We start from the raw sequence: 24,453 nt of genomic DNA, 5'->3' as shown, positions 1-24,453 counted from the left end.
AAGATTTTGTGATGAGAGTTGGAAGTTCAGCTGGGATAAGACCCCTGGAGAGAGATTGCATTTCTCGGTCTTTTAGTGAGAGGCAGAGCTGATTTTAAAAGAGAGTAGCAAGCAGGGAAGTCGAATGCCTCCATGAGATTGTGAAGTGAATAGCTAGCCAAGGGGCTGAATGGGTTGCGTATGTGAACATTGGTATTTTACTCCCTTCACCGTACTCCAGTTGCACCAAGATTAGCACAGTGGGTGGGCAATAAAGGTGATTGAATAAATTCTGACTGTTTCCCAGCATGTCCTCTACCAAGATAGAAGCTGCCTAAAGAGCAGGTGCAGCTTGGCTTTCAGAGAAGCAGAATCTGTTTTAAAAAAAAAATCCTCTAGATTCTGTTGTTCTGATACTCCGGGAAATCATGTCATTTAGCACTGTCCTCTGTTCCTTGAGTGCTACTTAAGGGTCAGTGATGGGAACTTAAGTTGTTCAAAGTACTTCCAGAAAAAAAATGGACCCAGTAACAAGGAATTCAAAGGGTTTCTGCTGGTTTTCTGTCGGCTTTACAATTTGGGTTAGGACTTTCAGCATTAGGCAGTTGTGTTATTTTTTTAATGGGCTACGGTTTGAATGCCGAAGGGGTGATAGTAAATGTTACTTCAGGTTAAAATCACTATTTAATTAATGATACTTGCTAAGTACTTACTACGTGCCAAACACCGTTCTTAGCGCTAGTGTAGATAAAATTTAATGAGATCGGACAGAGTCCCTGTTCCACATGAGCTCTCAGTCGAATTAGGAAGGAGTAAGACTTAATCCCCATTTTACAGATGGGGTAACAGAGGCACAGAGAAGTTAAGTGACTTGCCCAAGGTCACAGAGCAGGCACGTGGCAGAGCTGGGATTAGAATCCAGGTCCTCTGACTCCCAGGCCCATGCTCTTTCCACTAGGCCACATTGCTTCTCATGGTCTAGAAATAAGTTGTTTGGAAGTTCCACAAAGGTGACGATCTGTGTCATCCCCTTGTTTTGGAGTGCTCCAGAGCTTAGAACAGTGGGAGTTCTGAAAACATTGTTGGCAGACTGACTGTTCATTGCAACAATAAGGTGTGAAGTTCCCAGGATTCAGAAACAGCTGCCCCTCTTATCAGACAGGATTCCCTTTTATAGGCATTTTCTGAGCATCTTCTTTGGAGTTCACCAAGGAAGAATAATAATAATAATAATAATGTTGGTATTTGTTAAGCGCTTACTATGTGCAGAGTACTATTCTAAGCGCTGGGGTAGACACAGGGGAATCAGGTTGTCCCACGTGGGGCTCACAGTCTTCATCCCCATTTTACAGATGAGGGAACTGAGGCACAGAGAAGTTAAGTGACTTGCCCACAGTCACACAGCTGACAAGTGGCAGAGCTGGGATTCGAACTCATGACCTCTGACTCCAAAGCCCATGCTCTTTCCACTGAGCCACACTGCTTCTCTGGGAGAATCATCTGGGAGATTGTGGGGAGAGAATGTTTCTTGTGGACATTAGAAAAATGATCTAGTTAATTTCTTTAGAGTGGAGGTGACCACTGTAGAAAAATGGTGAAATCACTGGAACCATTGTTCTTGCTGAACTGGTGGAAAGTGCACTCTTACACTTTTCTCCCAAGTGTGCCATTTTGGGAAGGAATTGTGTTTTCCCACCGTGCCGCAAGAAATGCATCAGTTGGCAATCAACACTATCTATTGAACACCCACTAGATTGAACTGGCTCTAGGGCTGTGGAGATTTGCAAAGGAAGGACAAGCCACGATTGCTTACCTCAAAAGAGATTACAGTCTATTGGTGGAGTCAGGACAAACACTTACATGCCAACATTCCCTGACCTAAACATATGTCGACAAAAAGGGCAAGTGTCAGAGACATGGAACATAAAAAATGCAGCAAACAACAGGAACGTGGAAGTATAATCACAGAGGTAGACATAAGTGCTGAAGGAGGGTGGGGGATAGCTGGAATAATTGGCGAGACCATGCACCATGCAGTTAATCTGGGAAGTCTTCATTTTAGGAGAGTTTGGGACGAGGAGAACGATATGGCTTGGCAAAGAGAAGTGAGGAGAGCATTCCATGTTGGGGAAATGGTCTATGCAGTGGCCTAGGAGCATTGATGATAAGCCGGGTTACCTGACTGGAGCAGCAAGTCTGAGCGAGGCTGTAATGGGAGATGAGGGTGGTTAGGTAAGTAGGTTCTAGGAGTGGGAAGGTGGGCAACAGCATTTGGTGAACTACCTGGAAATCTGGAATTTTGAACTGATGCGATGGTAACTGGGAATCAGACATTTGAGTAGGAGAGCGACCTAGTTACAGTGACGCTTGATGGAGGTGATTCTAGCTGCCGGGTGTAGGAAAGTGGGGAAGGCTGAGGTACAGACCCCAGCCAAGAGCCTGCTGTAGTAATTCAGCCGTAGGTTGCAGGGGGCACTGAAGAGGAAAGGGTGGATCCATGTAATATCCCTGAGGAAGAATGGGTAGGATTGATGTGGGTTAGAATGTGGAGAGGGAACAAATGTGTAAGGCCTCAAATGTGACTTTAAGGAGGCCTGTGGACTCTGGGCAAGTTGGAAAAAGTAAAGGTTTGAGATTGAGGGCTTCATTTTTGATATTAAAACAGTTTATGCTGGTGGTAGTCATCCAATCAATCAATGGCATTTATTGAGCACTTACTGTGTGCAGAGCATTGTACTGAGCACTTGGAAGAGGACAGTATATTCAATCAGTGGTATTTATTGAGCGCTATTATGTGCCAAGCACTGCATAACAGAGTTGGTAGACATGTTCCCTGTCCACAAGGAGGTCATGGTCAAGAAGGAATTTTGATTTTGATCCCAGTGGAAATGTCTTGGAAATAGACTGGAAATTCAGGGCCGGGGACAAAAAGAACTGGGATTCTCCCCAGGGCAGGTGTTAGTATCAATTAGTGCAAATGGGTTGAAGAGTGCCTTGTGGACTCCTTATTAAGAGGGGCCCTTCCCAGGCGGGGCTAGGGCCCCCTATAAGGGCCGCAGTGACTTGGACTTTCTGAGATGGGGTTGTTGGTTTTTCTCAGCATTTTTTGTGCATGTTCATTTCACAAGGAAGTGAATATAGACCAAATAACTGGCAGGATTCATCTCAGCTCTGTGATCTGGTGATTCTAATCTAAAAACAAGCAGATGTGCCACATTGCGTGGGACAGTCACACATTTTGGGGTCTCATCCCACCACCTGAAGGCCTCCACCAAGGCCCAGTAGAGCCCGGCTTTTGGCCGGGGGTCCGCAGGAGGAGATCTTACAGCCACGGTGGTGGAGACGGCATGGCAGCGGCGGCGGGGAAGTGGAGGAAGAGGCTGCCACAGCCGTTGCCGCCACCGCGACTGGAATGGCCACTCCGCGGCTATTCCCTGAAGGTTTCTGGTGCGGCCGCCCTCACGTGGTTCCGTGCCAGAAACTTCCAGGACACAGAGTCGGCGTTGGCACTGGACATCCGGCCGGCCCGGCCCAGGCAGCTGTGGTGAGCGTTCCATTGCAGGGGCCTGGGCGGTGGTGGCAAAGGAGGCCGAAAGGTGAGTTGTGTGGGTGAGTGGATGTCTGTGGGTGGATGGATGTGTAACTGTGCGTGTGTCTGTCACCCCTGTTTCCCTCTGTCTGTCCTTCCCCTTTCTATGTTTTTTCCTGTTTTCTATGCTTTTTCCTTCTGTTTCTCTCCCTGTCTCTTTTTTTCCCTCTTTGGCTCTCCTTCTTTCTGTCATTCCAGCCTTCTCAGTTCCTAGAGGCCCTGTCCCCTGTGCCTCTCTGAGCTCATCAAAATTTGATCCCCTTATTCTATCGTGAACTGTGATATTGCTGCCTAGCTCGAAGGGAGAGCTCCTCCCCCCAACCAGAGCACCACAGATTCCCAGGATTATTCCCTGTATTGGACTCTTTTCCATTTCTGAAATGAGGCCGTAGAGAAAGTGCAACTCCAGAGAGAGGCAAAAAAGTGCCTGACCCTGGGTCATATTATTCTTAGGCTCATTTCCTAGGGAAAGAAGGCTTGGGAACCAACATGTCTATACTGCTCCATCACTCTGTCATCTCATTCATCCTCTCAACCCCCCGGAGAGACATGGAGAGGGCAGATACTGTCATCCCTGGGCACAGATAAATAAACGATAGTAGTATTTATTGAGCTTTGGCTAGGTGGAGAAGCAGCGTGGCCTAGTGGAAGGAACACAGGCCTTGGAGTCAGAGAACCTGGGTTCTAATCCCGACTCTGCCGATTGCTTGCTCTCTGACCTTGGGCAAGTCACCTGACTGCTCCGTGCCTCGGTTTCTTCAACTGTAAAATGGGGATTCGACACCAGTTCTCCCTCTCACTTAGACTGCGAGCCCCATGTGGGGCAGGGAATATGTCCAACCCCATTGATCTGTCCCTACCCCAGTGCTTAGAACAGTGTTTAACACATAGCAAGCGCTGCTGAGCACTGCAGTAGATACAAGCTACTTAGATGGTGCCCACCCCCTATCCACCACGTGGCTCACAGTCTAATAGCGTATGAAAGATAAAGCACAGAGAAGGGAAGAGACTTGATCAAGATCACAAAATCTGTCGATGGGAGAGGGATAAAACCCACTTGCTCAGTTTCCGAGTAGCATTCCACAGGGTGACCTGAGGTTTGGGGGCCCCATGTGTGGGTTTCTGGGTTATTTCGATGTCATTTATAAACACAGAGAAGCAGTAAGTTGGCTTTGAAACTGTTGTAAACCACTTTGAACATTTTAAACTTGTTTGCTATCTTGAATCTCACATTCACTTAGTTTCCATTATGCCTCCAAATGGGCCTTTTGTCATGGGCCACCTGTACTTGTTAGTCTTTGCTTCCTCCCAGAGGTGGAAAGCTAGGAAACCGCTCAAAGCCCAGTTAATAAATGTCTGGGACCATTTGGGGAGCAATTAATGTACATTGGAGTTTCCAAACACTCTGGTAACGAGGTCCCTGCTGTACAGTCACTGTGCTCAGACCCAGCAGGCGAGGAAGGGAAGGGTGGGGATAGAGCCTCAGGACCTGGGTGCTGCTCCAGAAAGCCCACCGAAGTGCAAGGAAAGGAGGTGGAGAAGGGCTCTTCGCGTTCACCACATGGCTCAGGAGCGGGTTTTCAGTGACTGACTCTCTGTTCTTCTCTGTTTAGATGACAAATTGGAGCAACAGCACTCCATATTTACACACTACAAGGACCCATGCCGTGTCGGTCCGGGGGAGGAAAAACCATGGGCAATCGGTAAGGCTCTGACGCTTGATTCGGGTTAGAATACTGCCTTGCATGTAGGCTGCAGGGCCGAGATGCCACCTTCGGGTATGATGAAGTACTGCTCTGGGAGGCGACCCAGGCAACTGGATTGGGTTACTGTGATCTTTTGTGGGTGAGAGTGCGTATTTCTTATAGCTAACGAGGGAACATCTATGGAAACTAACAGATCGCTAATAAGATGCATACGTATGCGAGGTACAATCACTTCCACACATGGGTGTGATGGTGTGGGGTGGGGGGGGGCGGGCCGGGGGCAGCCAATTCATAGTTTTGCAAGGATGAATTTTCTTATTTGCAACAAGCGTCCTCCTGGACCGATTATTAAGAAGCATTATTAACCCTGTGCTCCTGGAATCCCAAGATGGCTTTAGACCACAGCGGGACACAGTGGATATGATATTTGCTGCATGTCAGAAAAGGAAGGAAACAATACCAAGACTCTCTCCACAGTGTTCCTGGACCAATTCAAAAGCATTTGACACCATAAATACGCCGGGGCTCTGGCAGTGACTGCACAAGATTGGCAGGTCTGAAAAGTTGATGGAGCGCCTCAGACTACTCCACCGTGATTTGGCTGGCTGTGTCTGAGTTGAAGGGTCCTTGTCTAATGCTTTCCCTAGCACTAATGGAGTAAACAGGGCTGTGTATAAATTCAGCCCTGTTCTCCCTATTTGACGAAGCCACGGTTGAAGATGTAACAAGGAACTGTGCGATCTTGTCTGGAAAGCATGTGACTCAGCGGGATGGGAGCCTCGTTCAAATTTCTGGAATGGTACAGGAGTCCTAAACGCTGATGCCTGTGCTATAAAAGCACACACACAAGAAGACATGCAGATGATTATAAACCGTTTCACCACATCAGTAAAGTACTATGATAATTAGCCTGAAAAAGATCAAGATTATGTACCAACTTGCAACCTATGTGCAGCCAAGTATCTCAGTAACAATGGTGACGATGGGGTAGTAATTAAGCCCTTACTATGTGCTAAGCCCTGCACCAAGGCCCTGGGGTGGATATGAGATAATCAGATCAGACACAGTCCCTGGCCCACCCAGGGCTCACAGTCTTAGCAGGAAGGAAAGCAAGAATTTTATCCCCAGTTTACAGAGGATGAAACTGAGGCCTAGAGAGGTTAAACAACTGGCCCAAGGTCATCCAGTGGATAAGTGGAGGCAGCATGGCCTAGTGGAAAGAGCACAGGCCAGGGAGTCAGAAGCCCTGGGTTCTAATCCTGACTCCACCGAATGCTTGCTGTGTGACCTTGGGCAAGTCACTTAACTTCTCTGGGACTCAGTTCCCTCATCTGTAAAATGGGGATTAAGACTGTGAGCTCCCGTAGGACAGGGACTATGTCCAACCCGATTATCTAGTATCTACCCCAGAGCTTAGAACAGTGCTTGGCACATAGTAAGCACTTAACAAGTACTATTAGTGTTATTATTATTGTTATTATGTGGCAGAGCCTGGACTAGAGCATGGATCATCTGACTCCCTGTCCTAGGCTCTTTCCACTAGGCCTACAGTGGCCCAGAGCTGAATACCGTTGCTGAGTTCTGCTACCTAAGCAGCACATAGTCCGATGAAGTAAGGGTAGAAAAATGAAATCCAAAGGCTAGTGCATCCTTCGGAAAACTGTTAGATAGAAAGTGGCAGTAACATGACAACAAAATTTAGACCATAAGTCTGTAGTGCCTAACCACCTTTATATATGTGTGACCGGGACCTACCGCTGTCTCCATACTACACTCCTAGAGCAAGTCCGTCAATGCCACCTACATTCCATAGTTAAGATCAAATAAAAAGGGTCCAGGCTGCTCAGCTAGTGGGTGGGGTGATGTAGGAAGGGGAAAGGTGAGTGGGTAGGAGGGCCACCATTATGATTGATCCAGAAAGGAGCGTGGGATGGCACCTGGAGGAGGAATTGGGGAAAAGGATGCCTTGTGGGGGTGGGCTCAAAGGGCCCAGCTTGGGCCAAGTCTCAGGCTGCTAACCGCAGCCCTGAAGACCACAGCAGTGGGTTTAGGGCTGGGAGTATTGAAAGTCTGCAGTCGCCCACCCTGTCTTTTTAGTCCCATTTCCCATTCCATCTTGGGATCCTAAGCGACCAGCAACTTTAATCAAGTGGCAAGACGGATCAGTAACCACAAAGTCCAGAACGTAGTCATTCTCCAGCAGCCAATCAATCAATCAATCTGTGTTATTTATTAAACTGTAAGCTCGCTGTGGGCAGGGAATGTGTTTGTTATATTGTACTCTCCTAAGCACTTAGTGCAGTGCTCTGAACAGAGTAAGTGCTCAATAAATATGATTGATGTTGCACAGCAGTGGGGACTTGGAAGACAGATCACACTGGTGTACAGAATTAGAAATGGTGAGAGCTCTCTTAGAACAGAAGCTTTGGGAGGCTTACCATACACAGAAGAATTGGAAATGGCCCAGGTACTGTGGGTAAATGTGCAGTGCCACAGAGGGGAAGAGGTTATTGGGTAAGCATTGATCTTACCAGCCTACATTCATAAAACTCTCGCCATCTTCCAGCCTGAAGCCATCGGCACCTGTTACTACGTACATATATCCTCAACAGTTTCTGCTCCCTTCCTGCTCCTGACAACTTAGAAAAGAAAAAAAAAGCAAGGTTCATTTATTTAATTAGTAGCCTCAATCACGTGGTCAGAGAAGAGAGAGATGGACAAGCACTCATCACTAGAACTGGGCCAGAAAACTGGCCATGTTCACTTTCCCTGCTGGGATGTCGTGTAGTCTGGAGATAGTCCTCGGGCTCTCTGTTCCTTATTCGCCCAGCCTTCGGGATTGCAATCAATGGCCAGTGTGCAAATGTGCAGAGTTTCGTGCACCCGAGGTTTTAAGAAAGTTTGTCTTTGTTCTCCCAGTGCAATTTACACTCCTCTTCTGTGTTAAAGAGACCGACTCAATGTGGGTTGTAATCCCCTGTGTTCTCAGGTACCTTGTTAGACCCAGAAGGACTCTACGATGAAGAAGTGTGCACCCCAGACAATCTGCAAAAGTAAGCCACCTGACTTTTTCTCTTGCTTTTCCCCTTCAACACATTGTTTTGCCAGTCCCTGGGAAGCTGAAATTTGTCCTGGCCCGCTAGGAGATATCAGTTGCTTATTTTGGGGGGTTTGTTTTATAACTTCAAGCTTTCACATCTCATGGGGACATTCTGAAGGCGTGAGAAAATTCCTCTTCGATTTGCTTTGGACCTGCACAGGGCCAAATTAGGTTCCACTGACAGCAGTTACACCCTTCTGTATAGCCTGGAAACCTCTTCAAACAAGCCCGTCAAACGGCAGGGACTGTCTCTATCTGTTGCCGACTTGTTCATCCCAAGTGCTTATTACAATGCTCTGCACATAGTAAGCGCTCAATAAATACTATTGAATGAAAACAGCGGCCACAATTGAGAACTTCTGCTGCAGGGGAAAAAACGGGCCTAAAATCCAAAAGAGGGATGTAACTGAAAGTATCTCTGCATCTGGATGACCAGTTAGACAAACAGAGAGTGAGTGGGAGGGTTGGGAATTGGAGGAAGCAGTATCTGGGAAATCAGAACAAAGTTGAAGTTGAACCCCAGCCCCTAGGAGTCTCGCTAACATCTCAAATGTGCGTGTATCGGCTACATCTGGAAAAGCACAATGGAAAGCAGAGGCAGTTGTGAGTGTGGAAAGGGCTCCCAAGATCCTTAGTGAAAGCCAAATCTATTTAATTCCAACTAACTTAAGTCAAATGAAAAATCCCTCAACACCATGGGCCCTATCAGTTCTGAGCCCAAGCCAGCGAGTCAGCATTTGTTGTGGCCAACTTCCTACCATTCTACGTAGTAAAACTGAACAAATTCAGCACTGTCTGCTTGGGCAACAACTGGTGCCCGAAAGCCCTGCATCCTTCAGATAAGCCCGGTGAGTTTTCCTAGTTTGGAAAGTCTCCAATGCGGGGATTTGGGAACTGTGCCTGTACAGAGCCCTCTCTTGGGTCCTCATTTTTCAGCCATAATTTAGGGATGCAAATTCACATCACAAACCAAGGAGACCATGGCATAAAAAAATCTCAGTTGACCAGGGCTGAGGCTTGTTCCAAAGGAGGTTGATGCGGCTTGCAAAGGCACCCAACCCTTTGGCTTTCCCAGCAGGAATTTTATCCCTTTACTGGGTTCAAGTGGCCCCGCGATAGGACTTCTCACTAAAGAGGGTGGGTCTTGGCGATTCCTGCCACAGTGAGTCATGTGGTCAGCAGGCGAAAAGGCAGTCCAAATTAGAACAACAAAGAAAACAGTGCCCCTTGTCGTTGACATTGGGCCTGTGGTCCGCCCAGTCTGTGTGCCAATGGCATTCAAGAATCGGGGTTTCCGAGAGCCTCGTACCCACCTCAAGTCCCATAGTGGGGGCACGTTCATCAGCCAGTCTGTAGAACAAAAGGAACCCGTTCCCTCAGCAGAGAGGAGATGCTGCTAATGAGCTTCCGGCCATTCATTCCATTTCTTTAATGGAAATGGAAAATGAGATTGGAGCTAAAATAGATCCTGGTGGAAACCCCTTCAGTAATCAGATCTGGTGGAAACATAAAACCACACAGTTATCACTGGGTTTGCTTTGGCCTGAGTTGCGCTGGATAGGACCCAAAGACACCAATCTCCTCCGGTCTATTAATAAAAGAAAATGGGCCCCTAGGTTAAATGCTTCAGACAAGTCGATGGAGATAGCCAAGGAGGCTTGTCTTTCATTAGAAAACCATCAATAATGCTGTTAGTTCCTTTCATAAGCGCTATAAACTGCTCCAGTGAGTTTGGCACCCTGACTGAACAGCAGACCATTATGTCTCCATCGATTGTAGAGCACTTGGCTGCCAGCTCCGCTGTCCATCATTTGGGACAGGTAAGCTAGCTGTCACTGGGCAGAGTTCCCTGAGGCTCTGATGCTGAAACACCCCCCACTTTTTGCATAAACTGATTTCTCCTGGAGCAATACCTGAGGCTTTCAGTCACCAATTAGATTGGTAACAAGGTTCACCCGGTTTAATACAAGCTGATCATTTTTAAAGTAGAGACGATTCCATCACCACCAAATCGCTATCTTGAATCTAAGTGAGGCTTTCAAATAGGACATCCATCTGAGTGACCGACAGTAGCACCAATTTAGATGGAAATGGCATAGAAACAAGACTGTCTCTCTTTTCAGCTGATTTGAAGCAATTAATTCGATTATAGACTGTCTGAGGCTTCATCCTGTACCCAAAAATCATCTTTTATGAAGTGATGATTAAAAATGACTCTTCACCCTGGCTTATCAGCAACTATCGGCTCACTGATGCTGCAATTAATTATGGAAGGCAAATGGCCTGTAATGGCTTCCTATTTTGGAGGTTTAATGATGTTCTAAATGTTATTGGGATATTTATCTTTAAAGACTGGTAAAGAGCTTCTTGTAGAAACCCGTGTTTGCTCGTTGTCCCATTTGCAAGCCCTTATTTCTAATTTGTCTCTAAGTGAACAGATTCCACTGAAGTGCCGTTCAGTGTTGCTTGTCTTTTCTTCCACCCCAGTGTCTCCGATGTGAATCTATCTGAGCCCTCAAGAGAGCATCAGCGGCTTTTTGCAGCTATTGTGTCCTTTAGGGCTTATCACTCCTATGTTTAATTTTTTTCTGATGGAATTTGATTAGCAAGAAGTGTGAGGTATACTGGACAGGAAGAGGCCTCCTTTCCTTGCCTGAAATATGAGAAAATAACTGCCCCACTTTGCAGCCCAGCCTCCTTCAATAGAAAAGAAAATAAACCAAAATAAAATAGATGTACCACCAGTTAAAGCCATGGACTTTCACCATGTAGTATTGCATAGGATTCTGGTCGCTACATCTTAGGAAGGATATCATGGGCCTGAGAACATATAGTGAAGGGTGAATGATCAGGGACACGGACTCGGTTTATAAAATGAGTTTTCCTGTAGTTTTTTTTTCCATCTGCATGACTTTTTGCCACCCAGAAGACTACAGTCCCCCTTCCAGAATATTTATGAAAACATCAAACAAAACCAACTCTAGCACAGATCCCTTGGAAGACTCCTCGTTTTGTACTTGTCTATCCTGCAAAGTGGCCATGTGTACCTAACCCTTGTTCTCTATCTTTTAACCGGTTTTCTATCCAAGACCAAGCATTCCCTCCATCTATGATTTGGGTTTTTTAAAAGCCTTTGGTTTGAGGCGAGGCCTTATCGAAGGCCTTTGGAAAATCTAAATATATTGTGTCCACTGGTGTCCCCCTATCCATTTACTTTTTTACCCCACTGAAGAAAGTGCTTGGCACATAGTAAGTGCTTAGCAAGTAACATCATTATTATCATTATTAACTAGGCATCATTTCCCCTCACAGAAACCAAAGTGAATTTCCCTTATCAGGTTTTTTCCTAAAGGACTCGTGCATCCCAGATTGTACTAATTTACCAGCTCTGTAATTGCCAGCTTCTCTTCTGGAACTCTTCCAATAGATGGGCATTACACTGGCAATCTACCATCTTCAGCTCCAGGACTGTGGTAATCTGTAACAAAAGGTTACATACTACTGTCAGGAGTTCTGACCCTTCCTCACCAAGCTCCTTCAGAACTCTTGGGGGGCTGCTACCCAGCCAGCCTAACTCACATCTAAACAATCTGTATGGTCATCACAATTTGACCCAGTTCCCGTGGCCTGTTTTTACAAGAAACGGTTTGGATGCGGGAATCTCTCTAACATCTTCCTCAGTAAAGACCAAAGTAAAGAATTTATTAAGCCCCTCAGCTAACTCCTCTTTGTTCCTGAAAGCATCCTTTTCTCTACCATCTTGAAGTGGCCCAACTGATTCCCTATCTCGTTTCCTGCTTTTGTTATACTCGAAGAATCTTTTGTTACTAGTGTTGACATCCCTTTCAGGGTGTACTATAAACTCCTTTTTTGCCCTGCCTAATTTCCTGTTCATACCTGCCCTGCCCCTCTTTTATAGACTTCCCCATTCTCACTCAAATGAGATTTCTATTTTCAAAAAGATGCCTTTAGCCTTCTGATGACATCTTCTACCCCACCAGTTAAGCTGCATGGTTTCTGTTTGGTCACTTGGCTGTAATTTTTCTGTGGCACCTATTTTACCTAGGCAGCCGAAACTGTGTTTTATAAAGCTTCCTTGATTTCAGGAGGTATGTTACTTGTTTCTTCACCTACTCTTTTCAGCTTTATCCCAGCTAGAGTCTGGATTTTTTTTTCATAGTTTTCTTTTCTAAAATGGAATATTCTTGTGTGTTGGATTTTAGTTTTTGACTTTTTCCTCCTCCCCTCCCTCATATAAACTCCCTCATATAATCAAGTTGTGGCTGCTCTTGCAAAATGACTCTCCTGCTGATACCTTCTGCATCAGAATTAAATGGAGTCAATTACTTTGTCCCACTGAGTCTATGACTAGCTGTCCCAGAAATCAGTCATTTATCATAATCGAAAAATTTGCCTCCATTTCTCTTCCTGATGAGTTATTCAGCCAAGTTATGTCAGGCCATCTGAAGTTTCCCATTATTACTGTGTGGCCTAGTTTCACGGTTTCTGCAGTTTTGTCCAACACCCCCTGCTCCTTTCCCTCCTCCTGGCCAGGTGGTCTTTAGTGTGTGTCTCCTATGATATTTGTGTTTAAGTGTGGAATTTCTATCCTCAGGTTTGCCTTAGGGACTCCTCTTAGTGGGGAAGATTTTTGTGCTGCCATCATTGGCCTTCTGTCACCTTCAGTGACATCCTGCTGTCCTCCTGTCCATCCTGGTCCTTCATGTAGAGTTTATAACCCGGCAGCACTGGATCTCACTGGTTTTCTTCTCGCTTTTTTATGATATGTGTTTATTCACTATGGGTCAAGCACCGTTTTAAGCACTAGGTAGATACAAGTTAATCGGACCGGATACGGTCCCTGTCCCAAACAGGGCTCACAATCTAAGAAGGAGGGAGAACAGGTATTGAATCCCCATTTTGCAGTTGAGGAAACTGAGGCACAGAGAAGTTAAATGACTTGTCCAAGGTCATGCAGCAGGCAATTGGCAGAGCTGGGATTAGGACCTAGGTGCTCTGACTCCCAAGCCTGTCCTTTATCCACTAGGCCTCACTGCTTCCGAACCTCGGAGATTCTAGTTACATCCTCCCTAGCTGCCAAGTTTCCAATGCATCCATTTTATTTGTTAGATTCCTAGCATCCGTGTAGAAGCAATCATTCAGTATATTTTGCCCATTTTCACAGTTTCCGGTTTCCCTATTTGGTGGGCAGTGTTGCCTGCCCTCATCGTTTTACTCAAATACTCAATTTTATTTCCTTTTTTCTAAAAAAAAAAAAAATGTGGTATTCGTGAAGTGCTCACTATGTTAAGCACTGTTCTAAGCACTGGGATAGATAAAAGTTTATAAGGTTGGAAACAGTCCTATGTCCCAGTGGGGCTTACAGTCTAAATCAGAGGGAGGAGGATTTAATCCCTGTTTTGCAGTTGAGGTAACTGAGGCACAGAGAAGTTAAGTGACTTGCCCAAGGTCACACAGCAAGCAATTGGAGGAGCTAGGATTAGAACCCAGGTTCTCTGACTCCTAAACTCGTGCTCTTTCTACCAGACCATGCTGATTTCCTTCTATTCCCCCCACACCCTCACCACTCCAGTTATCCTGAGCCACCTCCCTCCTGTAGGTTGAGTTAATCTAGGTCTCGTGTCTTTCCAGTCTCATTGGCTTTCCCCTAGTCTGTAGTTTAAAAACAGTTCTGCCACCCTCGTCGTTTTTAGCTACAACAGCCTGGGGCCATTTTGTTTTTGTACAAGTTCCACCTGCCCCGTTAGTTCTTAATGTATTTCAACCCATCATTCTCACTCATACATTGAGACTGGATTTCTGCCTACTCTGAAAGGACACATCTTTGCATGCAACATTTTGAATTTGTACCACAGAGGCTTTGAAGGCAAAAAATATCTGTGGCTTCAAGATCAACTCATGTCTGAGAGTTCAATAACTGAGTTTTTTGAAGAAAGTTAAGGAAGGGTATTTGATGACTCAGGTTAATAGGTATTTGAACCAAAGACCCCTGCCAACTTATTAGAGGAAAGAGTTAGGGGTGTTGGATGGGCTAATCATAATCACGAGGAAGGATATTCATACTGCTGCCACGAAAGCATTCTTTATGGCCACCGTCAGAGACAGAATCCCAGGTTGAGTGTGTCATGGGTCTAATACAGTATGACATTGTTTATGTTTTTATGGCCTCACATTTGACTTGGAATCTGAAAGGAGAAGGTCCAATCCTAAAGATGTTTCACTGCTTTGGAGCGTGTCCCAGGAGGAGTAGACAGGGGAACCGAGTGCATTCATTCAATCGTCATTTATTGAGCGCTGTGTGCAGAGCACTGTACTAAGCACTTAGTAATAATGGTATCTGTTAAGCGTGTACTTGGTGCCAAGCACTGTTCTAAGCGCTGGGGTAGATACAAGGCTATCAGGTTGTCCCACGTGGGGCTCACAGTCTTAATCCCCATTATACAGATGAGGTAACTGAGGCACAGAGAAGTTAAGTGACTTGCCCAAATTCACACAGCTGACAAGTGGCGGAGCCGCGATTCGAACCCATGACCTCTGACTCCCAACCCCTTGCTCTTTCCACTAAGCTACGCTGTTTCTCACGCTGCAGAGATCTCAGTTTCAGTCCAAGCTCCCGCAGCCAACTCACTGCAGAGTTTGGAAAGTCATTTTATAGCCCCTCGCTTTACATGACCCAAATTCCCTACTCATGAAATAGAGAAAGTAACCACTGCCCCTGTACCTGGCCTGGGGTTGGCATGAGGATCAGGGAAGAAATACATAAGAAAATTCTCTGAGCTCTTGTATCGTATAATTGTATCATATTCTCCCAAGCGCTTCATACAGTGCTAATCGGTAAACACTCAATAAATACCATTGACTGATTGGCCGATTGAAGAGCTATCCATCAGGGGAGTAGAGATTATTTGGAGTTGGGTCAAATCACCTTGTTTCTAACATGCTGCAATCAAGAAAAGAGCAGGTTTTTTTCCATGCCAAAGCTTTAAAGATGATTATGAAACCGAGCGGCAAAACTGGAAATAGCACTAGACGAACGGTAAATAAATCCCCACAACGGGGGCCTGTTTCTGTGTCTGTAGTGTGGTTGGAGCTGAGTCCTGCACCAGACTTTTCAGCCGTTCCTGCACATAAATTTCACCTGCAGTGGCAATACCTCCTAATATAAGAATAATGCGCACACACACAGAGCCCAGTAGTCCATCTTGAAGTGCCTCCCTGTCCCATTTCCTGCCTTGGAAATTCATGTGTTTTCACACACTCCAAACTTCATTTTAGTCCCAACGGTGAAGACCGCATCCACAGAGTTCTCGTTGCAAACAGAGGCTTAGTCTGGCCCAAATGAGGCCATCCATCTTTTAACAAGCAATGACGGGTCCCCGGGAGTCTGCCTTAAGCTTCCTCCCGATGCCCAGGTTGGAATCCGTTTCCAAAAGATGGGGCGCTGCTCTGGACTCCCCCTTCTCGTCTACCCCAAGTCGGGGATGCTGCGATTATCTGCCTGTGAGCTGAGAGTTGGTCTACTGATAATTTTCTTGTTTGTGTGAACCAGGGTCCTGGAAAGTGACGAAGGGAGAAAAGATTACATCGTGTATCCCACCAGTAAGAACCATGGACCGAATCAGAAGGGGAGAAAGAATTTGGCAAAAGGAAGTGGCAGAAGGATTGATTACATGCTCTACACGGAGGAAGGCCTCTACCTGGAATGGAAAGCAGTGAGTTTCTAAAGAGGAAAATGATTGGGTACTCTGGGTGAGCTGGTGGGAAACAGGTGCTGTCAGGAGTGGGTGGCTGGGAGGGGAGGGGCTGGCAGGGAAAGACTGACAGTGACATGGCTTTGTTGAAATCTGCGTTGATGGAACCCAGGCCTATTGGTATCTGGGTGCCCTGCCCCCAAGCCCAGGGAACATTTCCATGGGCTAGAAATTAAGGTTGCGATGTTTCTTATTTCTACTCTCTAGGTAATGTCAGCTGGAAGCTGGGTGTGGGGTAAAAAATGTCGTGGGGTTGGTACATTTCTGGTCTTTATCTACAAGGCTCTTGTAACCAGAGATTCACGTTTTGCCTCCATTTGGCCTCCATGTTATCTCCAAGTCTTTCTTTGGGAGGGCTAAGTAGAGAATTTGGAAATGTCACTGTTTATTGTTATACTGTACTTTCCCAAGCGCTTAGTACAGTGCTCTGCACACAGTAAGCGCTTAATAAATACGATCGAATGAATGACTGTTTCAGAGAGGATCCAAATTCGGAATGTAAAATGACAAGTGGTTGAAAACATAAATATCTCAGAGACAACCCACCAACAGGAAAAATACTGGTGCGAGAAATGGAAGACCTGGTTAATGAATTCACTAACTTTGCTGCGTGGCTGTGCTTGGACACTTCACCTTGCTGTGCCTCAGTTTCTCCATTTGCAAGAAGGAGATGAGCCATCCTTCCTGCCCCCAAAGGATTTTAAGTGCTTTGAGATCTCCAAAGGCAGGGTGCCGAGTACAGATGAAGAGTTTCTGTCTGAGGTGGCTGTTATTATTATTTATAGCATCAATCCTGGCTCTGCACACAGTGGGTGCTTAGGAAATATTCTTGAAGGGAGCAGTGAGTATATTTCTAGACTCCAGGACATTTTCTCCTAGACCTGGTCACTCTCCCCTGTAGACAGCCCAGAGACGGGATAGTTGAAGCCCTCCATAAATACCACCGGTGGATTGCTCCCTCTACTGAGAGCTTCCTAATTCCTATCATTGGGCAGGGATTGTCTCTATCTGTTGCCGAATTGTACATTCCAATCGCTTAGTACAGTGCTCTGCACATAGTAAGTGCTCAATAAATACTATTGAGTGAATGAATAATCCAAACGCCGTTGCCCACTGCTGGCCGCTGGTGATTTCTACGCACACCTGTTTGGCAAAGCGGCTGACACTGGGCCACCCAGAAGCTCCTACCTTGTGATAGGAACGGAAACTTCCCCTTCTGTACCTCGGCATTCTGGCTTCAAAGAGCTCAGAGCGTCACCGACTGGCCCTCGCTCCCTGGAGACGTCTCCTGGATCTCCCCTCCAGCTCGTCTCCAAGGGAAACTCTCTGCCATCCGAACCCCTATGAATATCGACAGTATTTATTTCCAGGGATTCGAGTTAGATTCCCTTGTTCTGCCCGCCCCAGTTCTAAGTCAGCTGCCGGGTGTCCCCCGTGGGCAGAACGCTGTACTGAGCCCTTAGGAACCTACAGAAGAAAGAGAAGGTCTGAACCCTACCCTAGATTGTAAGATCTTCGAAGGCAGGGACCGCATCTTTTACTTTTACCGTACCCTCTCAGACGCCCGATACGGTGCTCCGTCCGCAGCAGTGTGAATGAAGTTGCCCTAGAGGTGCTTACAATCCTATGGGGAAACCGAGCATACGTATATTTTTGAATAAACATAGTTGCAGACCTTGAGAAACTGCATAAATAGCGCACACAAGTGGATGAACAAATCAGAAGCAACTAAACAGATGCGATCGGTTCTGCCCGAACACATGGCTGCACTCTGTGTGGCGGCTAGAATGCCGTTAGGGAGTTAGGGAAGAGTCTTCCAGCAACGAGAGCTGCTGCAGAAGTGGGGCGCAGAAGAGATGGTCTGTGCGTATGTGTGCCGCGGAGGACACGGGGTGAGTACAGCATTACGGGTTTCCCTTCCCAAGGGAGCGATGCGGTGGCTGAGGGGAAGGTGGAGGCGGTGGTTAGGTAGGAAGTGTAACGGCAGGCATTCATCACAGTGTCGTCTCTCCGTCACAGTCCCGCGGCTTGTCGGGGGCCTTCAGCCCCCGGAATTCCCTCTGTCTCCAAGAGAGGGAGTTTTCCCCACCCCTGCTTCGTCCCCCGCGGCAGTCTCTAGCGGCCCTCCTCACTGGCGAGAAGTCTTTCCTTCGGTCTAACGTGAATCCCTCTCGTTGCTTCAGCTGGCATTTATCCCTCTTACTCTTCCCCTTGGTTTCCATGCTGCAGGAGGTGGAGGAGTTCAGCTTCATTACCCAGTTATCAGGTCTGACAGACCACTTGCCTGTGGCGATGCGCTTGATGGTGTCCCCAGGGGAGGAGGACCCGTGAGACAGCCGAGCCCGAAGACAGCCAGACCCACATCCTTGGGCCACAGAGGACTGTTCAGGTGCCACATACACATGACTGAAGAAGAGGAGACCTGGCTCTGCAGGAGGCCCCCGCCCCCCCCCCCTCCACCGGCAGCATCATCAATCTCTCCCCAGAGCGCACTGGACCTCCCCCGGGAGGCCATGTGTAAGGGGAGGGATTGTGATGCTCCAAACGGGAGCTCCTGTTGGAGTTGCCTTTGTCTCTACAGTTCTCACTGTGGGCTGACGGGAGCCACAAAGATCGGGCCGGGGGAGGGGGCCAGGTTCCTTTGACCCAGTGTCATCCTCACGAAATGTGTTTTTTTTTCCTACTACTATACAGCACAATTTAGTTTGTAATCTGTCTGTGCGTTAGTGCTGCTTAACGGGTTTGGCATCGTTTCTTTGACTATCTATTTACGACGCCGACTGACGCGTCTGTTTTGGGTTTCTTCGTTTCTTTTAGCCTGCTAATGTCGTTGTGGCTTGTCTGTGCTCACGCATGTGCTCGGACTGCATGCACCCTCTGGAGGTGAAATAGCCATTAAGATAGCTGTGGAGTAAGACTAGAGTAAGAATTCAAAACGTGATGAGAAACGAGCCAAAGAAATCCATTCTGAGGCTGAGCCAATTTTCTATCTGTGCAGTGGGACTTTTAAGACAACAACAATGACGCTTTGATCCAATTTCTAGGAAAAATACTGTGTTCCTTTTCAGGGTCCCGAATTCACGGGCCATTAGATTTAGAGAGAAAAGCAGTCCAACTCTGGGCTTGCTCTATACCACGGAATGCTTCGCTCTTCTTTGTAATGGGAGACGATTCCCTCTGGCAATATCTGACGTCCATTTCCAGCCCTTCGGGCCGCCCGGCTAACAGCCTGCCATTGACATTGCCCCCTAGCTCAGTAGGGCAGCCCTGAAATCGCCTGTGACAGATGGCTCCTAATAGGGCTAGTTACAGCACAGAGACGCCACGCTGCTGCTTCAGCGGACCAGTTGCGTGGCAAGGACAAATCCAGAAGGCGGATACCATTTTCCTCCCGAAAGGAGGAGGAGAACTGATACCGGGAGAGGGAGCGGCTTTCTGGATGGGAATAGTAATGAGAACAATCGTAAGACCTCTCCGTTGGAGCTTTGCTGTTTCATTTTCTTCTGGCCAAACTGACGGCTTCTCTTCTCCCTGCGAGAACGGGCTTAGGTTCTCCCTGCCACCAGCCCGCTCTGGTCTCTGAGCCATCGCCCCAGCGAACTCTCCCCAGAGACCGTACTGGCAAGAGGCGGGATCCGCCCTCTCCGTCCTGCGCATCACTGGGCGATTCAGAGCAAATCGCTTTTCTGCTCTGTGCCTCGGTTTACCCACATGCCTGGTGGGCTGATGGTTCCTACCTCACGAGCCCGGCTGGGGCCGGAGGAGGCAGCCGCAGAGGGGCCCGGCCAGGACGGCCCCACAGGCAGATTGCCCTGCTGTGGATCTCCGGCAGGGAAGCAGCTACTTCCTCGGAGAGAACATTTTCTCCAGAATGAGGCTGCCTGACTCTGAGCGGAGGGGCGACCGCCAATTGGCTCCGGCTTCTACTCAACACCCATTCCCACCCTTTCACAACAGTAACCCGGCTCCCTGTCGCTCAACGTTTACCTCCTTCCTTCCTGCGTGCGGCCGAGGCTGGTGCAGGTCTGGTGAAGGAGGGCGAGGCCCGGGCGGGAACTGCCAGGCCGTCCGGCCTGCCCAGCGAGCTTTATCCTCCAAACACGCCAGACCACGGGCCAGCTTGAGGGGGCATTTTGGCAACACCAAGCTCACCGCCAAAACCTGTCCCCCTCTGGCTGAGACAGGACCTGAGCGCAGGCTTGCCGGTGTCCAACACTAGCTCCCGGGGCTGGTGGCCCTCGAACTCCTCTGCGTCGGCCTGCCTGTCTGCACGGGTGGGCCGTGTGTGTGTTTGAGTGTGTACGCGCGCACGGTAGGTGTGAGGTGAACACGTGCGCGAGCGCGCGCGCACACACACACGCACACACACATAGACACACCAGCAGGGAGCTCTGCAGGCAAATGACTTTACCAGCCGCTTGCCTTTCCGGGGGTCTCAGCAAAATCCATCCTTAACGCATCACCCACCCCCAACCCTGCTTTCCTTCTGGCTCAGGCTCTGAGCCGTCTCTAGTCTTTTGTCCGTTTCTGGCCGTTCAGCGCCCGCGGCCCCTAGAGGCGTGACTGGGGCTGAGCAGATTAACCCCGAGGGGCAGGATTGCCCATCTTTGTCCTACACGTGCAGATCAGGCTGAGACCCCATTCCCAGAGCAGCTGGAGCCTGGGGGCCAAGGCCCTGCTCCCATGCTCACACCTGCTCCGTGGGGCACTCACTGCCAGTCCGGCCTGTGACCTCTGCCCTCAAGCTGTCTTCATCCAAATGATTTCCAGTTGAAACTGGGGACTACTCGCAGTGTCTTTGAAAGAAACAGCTGGGCCCGTTCCTCTGCCTTGGAGACAGGCGAGGATAGGATGTTCCCAATTTTGAGGCCCGTCGTTTCTTCGATTTAGACTCTCTTGGGGATTTTTGGTGATCACTCTTGATAAAGTGATTGTTCTTCACCCACAGCACCCCAAGCCCTTACTCACGACTGTCTTACAACCCCAACAAAACCCATGGCCAGGCTGGGGGATGGGGAAGGGTGGGGGAGGAAGGGGCTACCCGCAATCCCCCTGTGCAAGTCCTTCTTGTTTTAGTGCATCAACCCTGTGCCTTCTGATGCCGTGAGCTGTTGGAAGAGTTGAGGACAATGGGAGGGAGATGCTGGAGCAGGCCACCCCAGAGCAAAGTGAACGGGAGGGTTGAGACCCATCGCTCTGCAGACCGGAAGGACATCAGATGGTGGCCAGGGCATGTATCCAAAGACGCCTTAGCCCTTTACCCGGCAATGGAGCTCGGCTCCTTTCACCGCTGCTGAGTTTGAGTGGAGGAGGATCCCCATCCCCCACCATCTGCCGCCCCCCCCCCCCCCCCTCACTTCCAAACGAGGCTCTGGGCGGCGTTTGTGAAGGTGTGAGGGGAAATTGGTTTTGAAGTTGGGCACAGATCTCCAGGAGCAGACGCTCAAGCGCTCCAAGGCCTTTGAGCGCTAGAAGGAGGTAGCCCCAAGCCGAATCGGCTCTTCTGAGCCTGTGGGTTCAGGGGCTCGGGCAGAGCCTGTTCTCCTGAGAGACTCAGCCTCCTCCAAGGGAGCTCAGACCCTTGGGGAGGGTCCTCTGAATTGGTCCAGAAAAATGTCGTGGCGGGGAGCAAGTTATCTTCAAGTCATCTCCCGTTCCCAAGCTTCAGGGTGTGCGGGAGAGGCTGTGGAGGTCTGTTAAGGTTTATCGGGTGGGGGGGGAGGGGGGGGTCTCACTTTGGACTGGTCTCCCCGCCCCCCCACGAGGGCATTCTCCCACCTGCATATACTCGGGTGAGCCCACCTACAGTGGGGAGAGAGCGGCCTCCCCATGGGGCTGGAGAACCGATCCCTAGAGGGTTTTCTTTTCCTGGAGCGGGTGGTCTCTACTGGGCAGAGAGTCTGTCGTTCTCAAGCCACCGTTCGTTACCACTGAGCAACCAGCAGCCATCGCTGCCCATCCTCAGAACCCTGACGGTCTGAGCGGTGGGAAATTCTGAACCCCGAGTATCCGTTCAGGCGCTGGCAAATACTTGGGCCCTGACATCCCTTCAGCTGGAGCCTCGATGTACGGGAAGCTTTCAGAGAACCGGGAGATTCGGACCTCTCCAAAGAGCAGCCTATAGACTCTCTGGGATTTTTGATATTCACGTAGATCCGGTAGTCTGTGCATGAATCCTATGCTTGTGTGGCCATTCCGAAGGTGTAAGTGACCTAGCACAGGCAACAGTACACACCAGGTTAAGCTATTGCTGTGAAGCGTCATTCCTATATAATGTGTGTTCAAATGTATACATCGCTACACACCCATGTCGCTGACTGTAGATATCGCCTTGCAGATAGCCGTGGGCTCAGAGCCAGGTGTGGAGAAAATGCTGATTTTCCTCTCTGGGTAGCACAGGTGGAGGAGCTTGGGGTGAAGGTGGGCTGGTGGCAAACTGTGGGCTGGGAGATGTTCCATACTTCTCTGCGAGGCCGGACGGAGCACAGGGGCCGTCCAAGCGCCATCCTGCTTGGCGCGAAGCCGTCGGTCCCAGTCGGAACGGTTTGTGGCTAGCGTGACTCGGTGGGTAGAGCACCGGTTGGGTCTCAGGATGCCTGAGTCACTAGCTCCCTTCCCTATTCACTGTGTGGCCTTGGGCAAGACCTCAATCTCCCTGTGCCTCAGTTCTCTCTTCTGTACAAAGGGGACGATGTTTGGAAAACCCCTGGTGGCCTTTGGCTCAACCACCCTCCTTGTCTCCCCAGCAGGGCCATTGCCAGCGACCCTCTGCCAGCAAGCACCTGGCTCTCGTTTTAACCTTTTGATACAAATGCTCTGTGGTGTTCAGAGATCACAAGTTCTTATTCCAGAGTCCTCAGTGGCAAGCCAGCACCCTCCCTGGGTCACACCGGGTTTAGAAAGAAAGCCCGCAGACTCGCATGGGGCTTGATCCCAAGCGGAGTTTTCCAGTTTCGATTGGAAAAGGGAAAAAAAAAAAAATTGTCCAGCATTCCCCCAGGCCTGGTGGGAAGGTTGCACCCCCTAACTTAACCCCACCCTGCCCCCACCCATCTTGGGAAGCAGAGAGTGGGGGGAAAGAGAGGGAGAAAAAAGAGGGGAGAGAAAAAGGGGGGTGGGAGGGGAGGCGGGGAAGGAAAAGACTGGGCTTGGATTCCCACAATCCCCAGGATCAAAGCATTCTTATGAGCCGTTCACCCAGACAGGTTAGAAAGGAAGCGTCCATTGTCATTTATCCAGAACCTCTTGAGTTTGAACTATGAATATTAATCTTGATGCTTTTTAAATATTGTCTTACTGCTAATGTTTAGGAATTCCTGTTAGAAAAAGAAAAAAGAAAAAAAAATCCTTTTTTATTTCAATGATTTTCTGTATTGTATTCTTCTGGGGCCTGAGGGGTTTTATACAGTTCGCACACCTGACGTTTTGGTAAAAATGTATTGGATACATGTCCATCTGTTTCTTTGCCTGTAAGAAACCAGTCTTACATCTGATAAAATATTTTGAAAAAATGGGGGTATTTCCTTTATTGGTGCTGAAAGGAATTCATGGTGGCTGCAAAGGCAACAATAAAGCTTCAAGGCTCAAAGGTGTCTGCTGCTTATTTGATTGGTCGATCTATTTTGTTCTCTCACTCCAGAAAGCACTTGCCTATGCCATTCGCGTTCCACAACCTGGAAGCAACTCCTAGTGACTGGCTCACCCCAGCATCCTAATGGTTGCTCACCAGAGCGGTCTCCTCACCTCGGTGCAGTGGACTGCCCCCCGTCTCTCTCCAGAGACTTCGTCCCTCCCTGAGCTTCACCCGCCATTTCAAATGGAAAGATGTGTTCAGCTTTCACCTCACCTCTCCTTTGACTCCAACTTCTGGAGTTCGGCGGGGGCCCTGGGTTTTCTCGTGGCTGCGCTGCTTTCGGCAGAAGAATTAATAGGGAACATCCATCTGCATAAATCTGGGAGGAAAGGTTTGGGGCCATATCTCCTTGTAGAGCTCCGGCCCCCGCTAGCCCATGGAAGGAAAAAGAGAAGGGCAGTGAAGCATGGACCTGGGTAATTTCGCTGAAACCATAGAGCTCCTCTTCCCCTCGCCACAGGCAAGCTCTTCTCTACTGCCCATTCTCAGGACTTGTCCCTTCCTAAGTTCCCCTCTCTAGTCTGCAAGCTCCTTGTGGGCAGGGAACGTGTCTACCAACTCCGTTGCATTGCCTTCGCCCAAGTGCTTAGTAGTGCTTGGCACAGGAAGGCGCTCAGTAAATACCACGGACTGATTGAGAGCAATTCCGGGGGATGATAGCCACACTGATCACC

The 24,453-nt window shown here is 48.6% G+C and overlaps 1 protein-coding gene across 3 annotated transcripts in view; it reads left to right on the top strand.

Annotated features, from left to right (window-relative positions):
- SMPD3 (sphingomyelin phosphodiesterase 3) overlaps positions 1-23,738 on the top strand; it is a 170,345-nt gene extending 146,607 nt beyond the window's left edge. For all 3 annotated transcript variants that reach the window (XM_039910136.1, XM_029050603.2, XM_039910135.1), the window contains 4 exons: positions 5,182-5,271; positions 8,264-8,327; positions 15,945-16,107; positions 18,376-23,738. In XM_039910136.1, coding sequence (XP_039766070.1) covers positions 5,182-5,271; positions 8,264-8,327; positions 15,945-16,107; positions 18,376-18,477 — 419 coding nt within the window. In that variant the 3' untranslated portion in view covers positions 18,478-23,738. The remainder of the gene's footprint in view (positions 1-5,181; positions 5,272-8,263; positions 8,328-15,944; positions 16,108-18,375) is intronic.
- The last annotated feature ends 715 nt before the right edge of the window (positions 23,739-24,453 follow it).

This window comes from Ornithorhynchus anatinus, chromosome X1, assembly GCF_004115215.2.
Source record: "Ornithorhynchus anatinus isolate Pmale09 chromosome X1, mOrnAna1.pri.v4, whole genome shotgun sequence".
NCBI lineage: Eukaryota > Metazoa > Chordata > Mammalia > Monotremata > Ornithorhynchidae > Ornithorhynchus > Ornithorhynchus anatinus.
The sequence above is the reverse complement of the archived record's forward strand: the minus strand, read 5'-3'. Positions and strand labels throughout refer to the sequence as shown.